Raw genomic sequence first — 11,035 nt, 5'->3', positions numbered from 1 at the left:
AAGGCGGGGTGTTTGTTGTGTTACAGTTAGGGATGCACTGAATATTCAGCAACCGAAAGTATTCGGCCGAATATTGAAAAAAATGCCACATTGGCTTTCGGTGAAGTGGCCGAATAGTGGCGTGATGCAATTGATGCAATGAAACAACGTGCGCGGTGATCTGGCCAGGGTTGCTGATTCCGATGTTCGATGTTTGATACAATGTTTCTGAATGGTAACTCTGTCTCTCTCTCTCGCTCACTCTTAGAACAAAATGATACATGCCGTCTCTCTCTCACGCTCTGTGTCTCGCTCTCCCTCACTCACACACACACGCACGCACGCACGGACCTGGCGGATTCGATAATGTTGGCAGTTTGGAAGTACTTTGAAATCATTTCTAGAGGGGGTTCCTCAGCTAAAACGTTCACTTCTGGAGTAATAAGCCATTTAAAAACCATATATACTATATGCTACTATATGGAATACGAGAAAGAGACGGCTGCGGCTAACATGGGACTCACACCGAACGCGGAACGGAAGCGGAACGGTACTTTGCCCGGCGTCAAATCACACGTGGATCAGCCGCAGAACAGAAGCGGAGCGAGCCGGCCGTATTCACGCGAGATCACGCGAGAATCCTGGACATACCCGAGACCCCGCGATAAACAGTGTATAAAAAAACAACAACAACAAACAGCTGACTTTGCTTCTCCGACGTGGAGGAGATTATAAAAAGCATCTGTTGTGTCATAAATGATTGTGTGTTGTTCCACTTCAACAATTAGTCTCTCGTTGAGACCCTTTGATCGATCTTTGATCACCTGGTGCCACCGGTCATGACATAACATTGATGTGAAGTTGTAAAAAGCTACATGAACTGCGTATTGTGTTTTATTTTGTAAGGGGGCGGAAGTTTATTATGTTGATTCTGTGTCGGGTTTCCTGTCTGGTGCGCAGTGCTCTGTTGAAATTTACGAGGTTTAGCCGCGGCTCGCAGTAAAAATAGGAATGAAACGGAAAGCTCGCGCCGTGGTGCGGTGAGCCGCTTCTGGGACGCTCCTGGACCGCGCCCTGTGTGAGTGCTCTCATTGACTAGACTGACTTCTATTTGCTACGGTGACCGCGGCGGTACCGTGCCGCTTCCGTTCCGCACCCTGTGTGAGTTGGCCTTTAAGAGGAAAACTACGCACGGCACCGCAACTCCATCCGTGGCCGACCTGTTTGAAAAAAACAAAAAGTCCACGAAGAAAAGCCTAGCCTAATGAAAAAAAAAAAAGAAAAATGAATGAAATAATAATAACTGGAAATTCTACTGGAATATTTGAAGGATATTAAATAAACATTTACTTTCTTTGAAAAAACATGTCTACAAATTTATTCTAGGCTATTTATGCAATAGTAAAAAAGATTGTGAAAAATTTAACAACCACATTTCATATTCGGTTTCGGTTTCAGTATTTGGCCAACCACTTAATTTTTATTCGGTTTCGGCCGAAAATCTTCATTTTGGTGCATCCCTAGTTACAGTTTATATAGTCTAAAGTGTGTTTATAGTGTTAAACTTTATATCAGTGTTAAGGTGCACATCATTCATGTTAATTCTTCATAACTACTGCAGTTTACTGCTTATTTGCATTCTGCTAATCAGCAGTTCCCTTTAAAAATAATAAGATTGAATTTCAGAAATAATTGCATTGTATATGATACATGTACAGAATAGGGGAAATCATGCGACCCTTGAGGTAAGGTCCGTGATCAGTGCAAGCTTTGGTATATAACTCGCAGAAATTTTAACGGATGTACAAATGGTTTTGTTTCTTAAAGACGTCATTAGCATGGTTATAGTCCCGGGTGCTTGAACATGTTAAAACCTTAACCTAACCCTACTTAAAGGTCAAGGATGCAAACTAGTCAGCTTAACACACACACACCCCCCCCAAAATGAAGATGAATAGCAATGAAGTGAATTGTTTAACATCACATCTGAATTTGTGTCTGCCTGTAGAAGTGAGCGCTCTTCTGAGAGCATTCATTATTTACATCTGATACTGTTAGTTTGCATCCCTACTTTCTTCTGGGCAAAATCATAGTAATCATAGTAATGCAATATTTGCTTTTGAAGGTGCCTCTCTGTCCTGGGCTTCGTAGTCAACATTGACACGTTGATGTCAATGGTCCCTGTGCTGCTTGAAGGCCAGCGATATATCCTGACCTACCGATTCAGCCAGGACCATTTGGAGCTTCTGTTTAACTCCATCAGAGCATCCGGTAGAGTTCATAATTTATATTTAGTAGCCACAACACTAAAATTACACAAAGTTCCAGCAAATGCTTTTATTGTTTGTTGGTCTACTTGTGTGTGTGTGTGTGTGTGTATATCCTATACTGAAGACGTACACATTTCATGCAAGTCACAAAAGGACAAACTAAATATCTAAAAAACATGTCTATTTGACCTGTTTAGAGTTAATCACCACTGAAACAGTCTGAATTGTTTGCTAATTTTTTTTTTTTTTTTTTTTTTAAGGCGGATGGAATAACAACCCCAACGCCAGCCAGTTTAAGTACATCTTTAGGAAGCTGATGGCCCGATGTGGAGTTGTAAGTCGCAGTGGAAATGTTACAGCACAGGATGACACTGAGTCCCTAACAGCGACCATTGACACCTCTACAAGCCTGTCAGCTGTAGATATGTCCTCTGCAGCAGGAGGAGACCTTCCATCTCCATTTGCAGACATTCCGGCCCTAGTCCATGATCACAGCTATCTTCCCATCCGCTTCAGTGGTCTTGTGGACAACGCTCTTGTGTACATTTCAGGTAAAGGCTGACTGAAAGCTGATTTTGCCTGTAACCAATAGTCAAATCTGTGGGAAAACAATACTTATTAATTTATTAACGATGTATTATTAGTAGTATTTCTAGTCATGCTATTGTTATACTAACTCAAATCTTAGGGTTTGTTGTGCTACGGGCTCTGAAGCAGCTGGCCTGTGATGTCTGCCGTGCCAGCCTGGTGACAGACGCTGCATCTGCCATCAAGGACCAGAGCTACCACCTACTTTCTCTGAGAAACAACGGAGGCCTCGTGATTCCGTCAGAGGGAACAGTGAGGGTCGTCAGGGAAGCAGAGTCTGCCATTCGCCAGGCCTCAGCCAACTGCAGACGATCACAGCCCATCAAACTGAAGGAGGTCGAGTACATTGTACGGAAGAGGATTGGGTCAGAGGATGTGTTTGTGCTTGGGGAGCACATCAGCGACACACAGTATGGCATAGACAGCCACAACCATACACTGCTGACATTAGTTGTGTCCCTGTTTTTTAAGATAAGGCTAAATCACATCGCTAAGATGACTACACTTAGCTTTCAGAGTAACAGCATGAGGCAGAAGCTCAACAAAACGGTGCTTTTCAAAGGGCATTAGCCCAATATGTAAAAGGACGCATACCTTAAGGGACTTCATTTTTCATAGTTCATTTTTTGTCATGAGTTGCATTAGATTAATTGAAAGGTGGATAAAGTATTTATGAAAATTAAAATATGTACATGTGTGGTTATTTGTCTCAAGGCCTCAATTATAAATAAGTATGTAGTGTTATACATCTGTGTATAGGGTGGGGATTTCAACATGCAGCCTTTCTATTTGTAATAGGTAAATTTCAATATTTCCTATTTCAGAACGTTATTCTAATTTTTAGGATGTAACATGATTATTCATATCTATGCAGTATCATAACTACACCTTTGATGTTTATAACAAACCAAACCGTTTGAAAATCCGTTGAAATTTGAGCAAGTTATGGTTATCTGAAAAGTACATGTTCCACTACCAACACTGTTATTTATTGACATGGGTGAGTGAGCTACCTGTTCCAAGATGGCCGCCATGCGCGGACGTTCGACTCCGTTGACCAGCAACGCAGACGAGGTATCTAGTCTTCTATATATGTCTATGGACAGCAGTAAGTAGGAAGTGGGAGCAGGGGAGTTTGTGTGATTATGTAAATATGTTTATTCATGTATATGTATTTATTTGGGTGTTTACTAATGGTATATGGGTTTGTAAATAGGTGTTATACTGTATATATGGTATTTATGTAAATATTTATGGTTTATTAATATGTGTGTAAATATGCAAAGCACCTATCAATGGTTTAATCCAATTAGTCATGTGACTAAGGGGAGAGGGTTAAAATGGACTCAGAAGTGTTTGTTGGGGGTAGTTGTGGAGTTGGTATGAGATTGGAGAGTATTGGAGAGTATTACAAATTGGATTGCGAGTATTTTTATCATTATTATTGTTGTTGTAAAGTGTTTGGATTCTGTATGTGTGGGAATAAATACACATGCATTGCCACCCGAAGAGTCATTCTCCTGTTATCCCTGTACTGCATGGCGTTGCCCTCAGGCAACAAACAACATTTTTAAATCCTACACTGGCTCTTTAAAAGATTTTTTTCTTTTTTTTTCTAATGATACTACCAGAGACATCTCTGTCCAATAAAATGATGATTTAAAGTGGGTGTGGCATTTGGTTTGGGGGGTGGACCAGTCTTTTCAGGAAGTCAAGCCGCATGGGACACATGCCACCGATTGGTAAGACTAATTTCACTTTTTAAAATGTTTAAATTCAATAACTTTATACCAAAAAAATATGTGCATGTGCATGAGTGTACAGTGAAGCTTGTTTGATTGTTTAAATACTTATTTTGTTTTATTTATAGATGAAAACTGTGTCTTTTTCATTTGTTGCCTCAAGGCAACATTGTGCAGTTAGCCCAATTTTATTCAGGCAATATAATGCATTTGCATGTGTATGTATGGAGATGTGTTTGTATGCATAAATGATCATAGTCAATATTTTTACTTTACAATCTAATGATATTTATACAGGACATGGATGTTAGTACTTTTTATGGAAGGAAGCAGGAGGATTGTCAGGTTAGGGCCATTCCCACAGACAGCGAGGACAGTGAACTTGATGACAGTGAAAGTGAGGAAATGGACCAGGAGGAATGGATCCCTTCAGGTTTGAGGGACACTTCATAGCTCAAGGGTCAGATAGGGGTCACTTGGGAAAGTAACTGTGTGTGTGTGTGTGTGTGTGTTTCTAATATGTGCTTGCTTTTTCTTCTGTTCAGAAGAAGAAAACCAAAGCAGCGACTCTGAAACAGAGGAAGAGCAAGGAGATGAAGAGGTGGCTGAAGCATCTCACCTCCCAAGATGGAGAAAGCCCCACAACACCAACACTGATCACTACCCACAATGGAAAGGCCAGCTGCCAACAGCTGATGATATAATGTCCCCCCTCCAATACTTCAGAGAGTTTTTCTCCAAGGAGATTCTTGAAGTTATTGTACAAGAATCCAATTTGTATGCGATACAGTGTGACCCCAACAAGCCTCTCTGCCTTACCACCAATGAGTTGGAACAGTTCCTGGGCACTGTGCTCTACATGTCCCTCTTTGGTTTGCCGGCAACCCGGATGTTTTGCCTCCAGACTGCTCGGGCAAGTTGACAGCGCCAAATTGGTTAGGGCCGGTGTAGGTACCAGATCTGCTCGGCTTCCAGATCGACTCGGGGTCCTTCGTCTGCTGATTACGTCACACGATACGATTGGCTACACCATGTACACCAATGACACCTGCCTTGGATGTGGACGGCTATATAAAAACTGCACACCAGGTATACATCTTATAATTGATAGTGTTTGTATCTTTGTGATTACACACATTATGGATCTCATAACTATGCATTGACCAAATCTGTAGAGGTCACTTGTCAGTACGTTTTCATTTTATTTCTTTCCTTTTTGTTTTATAGGATATGTTGGGACAGGAAAAAGGGGAATACTGCAAGGAGTATTCTGAAGCCCTACATCTAGGATACTGCAATCATTTCTGCAGCCAATTGCAATAGGTAAACATAAGTTGGACACAGACACAAATCCTCGACTAAGTTATGTCACTGAAATGTATGAAGGGAAAGGTCTACAAAAAGACTCTTGAAAGTCTTTTCCCTCAGTGATCTCCACTCAGTGCCCTGTAATGACAATATTTTAATTCATTTGTTTTATTTTAATGTTTTTTTTTATTCAACACAGAATTTTTTACTTTATCGTTTTTGCAAATCTTTAAAACTTATGCCATTTCCAATTGTGAATCAAGAAACTAACATGGACATGTCAGTTACAAACTTAACTTCTTGACAATATACTGTCTCTGCACATCTTTGCTTGTTGCAGGTGTCCTTCTTGCCTGTCCTCCACCCCCTGCACGTCGAGAGGAGCATGCCAGTCTTGGTCCCTGCCCTGGCCTGCCATAGGCTAACTCGACTAACCAAAATTATCACTATATGAACTGTGGAAAATCTCATGAAACTGTTATTGTTATAAATATATTATATTATATTATATTATATTATATTATATTATATTATATTATATTTCCTTAATCAGAGATGTTACCTTGTTAAGGCTAGCCGTTTGTGTTAATGTTTCAATGTTTCAAGTGTGACCTGTGCTTTATTAGTTTCGATTGTTACAAATTTGAATGTATTACCTATTACCTTATTTTGTTTCACTTGTCACTTTTGTTGTACATAGTCACTTTAAATTGTCACCTTTTTTCAACATTTGTATATAGTCACTGTTAGTACCTAGAAGCAGTAGGAGTGAGCTACCTTTTCTTTTGATTCATTTTCTCATGTTTTGTTAGTTAAGAAAGTTAACTAACAGAAAGCAACGAAACGTTAAGAAAGCAACGAGATTGTGATCGGACTGACTCGTCACTTACTTTTAGCTATAGCATCCACACGTTACACAAGATGCCGTGAAGTCTGACGTCAGTCAAGTTTTATTTCAATATATTCAAAGTTTCATTCCAAATATTCAATGTTTCATTCAATATATTCAAGGTTTCGTTCAATATATTCAGACTTCATTCAATATATTCAAGGTTTCATTCAATATATTCAGACTTCATTCAATATATTTAGACTTCATTCAATATATTCAAAGTTTCATTCCATATATTCAAGGTTTCATTCAATATATTCAGACTTCATTCCATATATTCAAGGTTTCATTCAATATATTCAAAGTTTCATTCCATATATTCAGACTTCATTCAATATATTCAAGGTTCACTCCATATATTCAAAGTTTCATTCAATATATTCAAGGTTTCATTCAATATATTCAGACTTCATTCAATATATTCAAAGGTTTAATTGCACAGTCTAAGTAAATTAGGAAAAAAAAAAAAAACTCAGACGACCGGCAGAGAGAGAGAGAGTGAGAGAGAGAGTTTGTGTGTGTGTGTGTGTGTGTAGCTTACTTTGTAATATTATTTATACCAGCCATTCCCAAAGTGTGGTCTGTGACGGTACTGCAGGTGGTCCGTGGAAAAGCAAAATAAAATAATATATTTTTTTTTAGAGGTTAGAGTGTTCCAGAATCTTTGGGCTAGTGGCGCTAGGCGGGAAAGTTCAAGTTTAGTGCCTTTGTAACCACAAGATGGATTGGTGCTTGTCAACAGGTTCTCTGAAGAAAAAAGAGGCAGAGGTTACCAATAATGGAGATTGACAGTGAGTCGGAGGCATCTACGAGCCAGATTCCTCATAAAGATAAAAAGAAAAGGAGGGTGAAAAGAAAATACCACGAAAGCTACTTAGCATTAGGATTCAGCTACACTGGCCCTGAAGATGAGCCGTTTCTGTTTGCCTTTGTTGCTACGAGGCACTGAAGACCTTCAAGTCTTCCCTGGCATCTGGAAACCAATCATGGGGAATTTAATTCCAAGCCAGTGGAGTTTTTCAAAAGCAAGCTGCAGGACTACCGCAGAAGCAAGAAAGTAATGCAATTGACATCTACAGGTGGTGCTACTGCTAAAGGAGTAGAAAGACCCACTCACACTGGTAAGCAGCGTGGAACGGCTGCACCGCGGTCACCGGAGCTGATCGTTGCCAGTCTAATCAATGAGAGCACTCACACCGGGCGCGCAGCGATTCTCCGCGCTGCAGCGCTATCATTCTTAGCACTTCCTTTCTTGGCGCGAGCCGTTGCTGAACCGCGTAAATCTCAACAGAGCAGACAGGAAATCCGACATCATGATCATGGAAGCGTTCAGAGTAGCGGTCGCATTTCTTCTGGTGCAAACACTTTTCATGTGTTTGCATTTGCATACACAGCTGATGCATCATGTTGATGACCAGAGATGAATGAGGGCTCGGAGGTCAGCAATTTTGCCACTTCTCCCACCTATTCAAAGACCCAGTCGCTGTCACCGCCAACTTCGCCAGTTTTGGGTCCGACCCGGGCGGACTGCTGTCTGGTGGGATAATTTTGAAAATGAAGTGGTTGTCCCGGAGGAGTGGCGTGAAAATTTTAGGATGTTGCGATCACTGTTGGTACTCTCCGACTTGCTGCTTGCTTACTTTCTGCATGATGGCGCTTGATGGTGCTTTTATGCGGGTTGATGTAAACAAAAACTTTTTTGAAAACGATGCTATGTGCACGATGTTATTTTGGAAAACGGAGGGAGGGAAATATTGGTTTCTCAATGTACCCGGCTATGTGTAAACGTAGCCTTAATTTGGAGCCCTGGTTACGCTCCCTCGTGAGCGAAAACTGCACATCACACCAGTTAACAGCAGTTTACTGTGAGATTGTTTCTAAAGAATTTTTTTTTTTTTTGCTGTAAAGAAAGATTTTTTTCTGTAAAGAAAGATTTTTTTCCTACAAATAAATAGATAATTTTATTTGGTCATAATTTGTCTGTAGCTCATTTTGATTTTAAAAAATCATGAAAAATTGTATCGTGAACAAAAAATCGTGACTCGAATTGAGTCGTGAGTTGAGTGTATCGTTACATCCCTACCTATAGTATTCTGTAGAGGACATCCTGGCCTTTCCAGTGATGTGTCATGTGATGGGTTTGCATGCTGGGAACTTACTTTTTTCCTCTATCAAGGTGGCTGCCATACCAGCAACCACATTTTCTGGAAAGAGGAGAGGTAAGTCAAATATTCTTTATCTATTGCTATTTTTACCATGATAATTAGTTTGCTTGCTAGCTCTGGGAGTAGTTGACGAGTGTCGTAGGCATCACGACTTCACATCAACGTTACGTCATAACCGGTGGCACCAGGTGATCAAAGATCGATCAGAGGGTCTCAACATGAACGATGAGAGACTGATTGTTGAAGTGGAACAACACACAATAATTTATGACACAACAGATCCTTTTTATAATCTCCTCCACGTCGGAGAAGCAAAGTCAGCTGTTTGTTGTTGTTTTCTTCTACACAGTTTATCGCGGGGTCTCGCGTACGTTCAGGATTCTCGCGTGAATACAGCCGGCTTGCTACACTGCCAAGACGTGCCCGGTGTGAGTTGACGCAGGGCAGAAGACGCAGCTAAAACGCGGCGCAGCCGTTACTAATCTAATAGAAGGGTCTACTTGAATCATCATACTGATGTTATTTTTTGCATCAAAGGTTAAATTTAACATTCATGGTGATTTACAGGACAAATAAAAATATCGAGATATATATTGTGTATCGCGATATAGCTTACAAATATCGAGATATTGGTTATAGGCCATATCGTGCAGCCCTAACAGCAGTGATGTGGAATTTAGACTAGATGTTTAAAATGTGGCACCATTATCTTTATTCTAATGTGCTTTATATGTCTTTTTCCAGGGTGAGGCAAAGCAGTGTGGAGGACTTTTATCATAAAAAGAACCCAAATCCATGCTCCCCCCAGATGGCTGCTGAGCTTACTGACAGCATCTAACAGATGATTACCAAGGACATGAGACCTCTTGCTATTGTTGAAGGCCAAGGCTTTCGTGAAATGATCAACAAATTTCACGCAGGATATACACTTCCCTCCAGGTACCACTTTACAGATTTAATGGAGAAGAAATATGAGGCTACTCTTGTAAAGGTGAAATCTGAACTCAAAAATACTAAATCAAAAATCACACTAACGACAGATGCTTTGACAAGTACTGCCACTGGAGCATTCTTGGGAGTCACTTGCCATTTTATTAATCAGGACTGGGAGCTGACGTCATACAGTCTGACCACAATGCCACTTGAAGAGTGCCATACAGCGGGAAATATTGCTGGCTGGGTTGAACAGACAGCAGAGAAGTTTGGTTTCTCTCTTGGTGATGTACTGGCTGTAGTCCATAATAATGCTGCCAATGTGGTGGCAGCTCTAAAGATCTTGGAAGAGAAGCATGGAGTTGCTTCACATCGATGTGCTGGCCATACTGTTCAATTAGTGGTCAACCACGCCCTGAAGAAGGATCCAAAGATAAGCAAGACACTTGGGGCTGCAAGGTGCCTTGTTGAACATTTCAGAGTGAGCTGGCCAGCAGCAAACTCAAAAACAAACAAAAGCAGTGGGGCACAGCTGAGCATAAACTGATTCAGGATTTACCTGTAAGATGGAACAGTTCTTATTACATGGTGAGTCGTCTGTTGGAGCAGCGGTTGCCAGTGACCGCAACCCTTTCATCTGAAAAGTGACCAGTGGACCCTACTGGAGGAACTGGAGCAAGTCCTCAAACCCTTTGAGCAAGCCACCGTCTTCCTGAGTGGACATGCTTATGTTACCATCTCTGCTCTACCTCCACTGGTAAAGGGCCTACAAAAAGCTACACAGACGTCATTTGAGTCTGCTCCCATCAACACTTTCCAAACAGCTGCTGCACAGGAGATGGCTTCAAGGTGGCAGGGTGAAACTGCATTCAGCTGAAGTCAACGGATGATAACCTCATAGTGCAAATCAAACTTCAGATTCTTGCACTTCAAGCCAAAAAAAGTCAGATGGAACAGCTTCAACAGGCAAGTGTGGAGCAGGATGACACAGCCAGTGCCCAGCCACAGGTTTCGAAGAGGAGGCCAATGTCAGATGGGCTCAGATTCAGAGGAGAGCAGCAATGAGGAAGACACTGGCCAGAATGAAGATGGTGTTGGCAGTGAAATGGTGAGGAATGAGGTACTCATGTATTTTGGTGAACAATGTATTGCAAGGGA

The 11,035-nt window shown here is 41.0% G+C and overlaps 1 protein-coding gene across 1 annotated transcript; it reads left to right on the top strand.

Annotated features, from left to right (window-relative positions):
- Positions 1-1,719: 1,719 nt before the first annotated feature.
- On the top strand, positions 1,720-3,517 carry LOC109139464 (uncharacterized). The gene is made up of 3 exons (XM_019263196.2): positions 1,720-2,250; positions 2,510-2,800; positions 2,938-3,517. The coding sequence occupies exons 1-3, from the start codon at positions 2,148-2,150 to the stop codon at positions 3,405-3,407; spliced, it is 864 nt and encodes a 287-aa protein (XP_019118741.2). The 5' UTR covers positions 1,720-2,147; the 3' UTR covers positions 3,408-3,517.
- The last annotated feature ends 7,518 nt before the right edge of the window (positions 3,518-11,035 follow it).

Source organism: Larimichthys crocea, chromosome XXIII, assembly GCF_000972845.2.
Source record: "Larimichthys crocea isolate SSNF chromosome XXIII, L_crocea_2.0, whole genome shotgun sequence".
Taxonomy (NCBI): domain Eukaryota; kingdom Metazoa; phylum Chordata; class Actinopteri; family Sciaenidae; genus Larimichthys; species Larimichthys crocea.
Note: the sequence above shows the minus strand (reverse complement) of the source record. Positions and strands in the feature narration are given on the sequence as shown.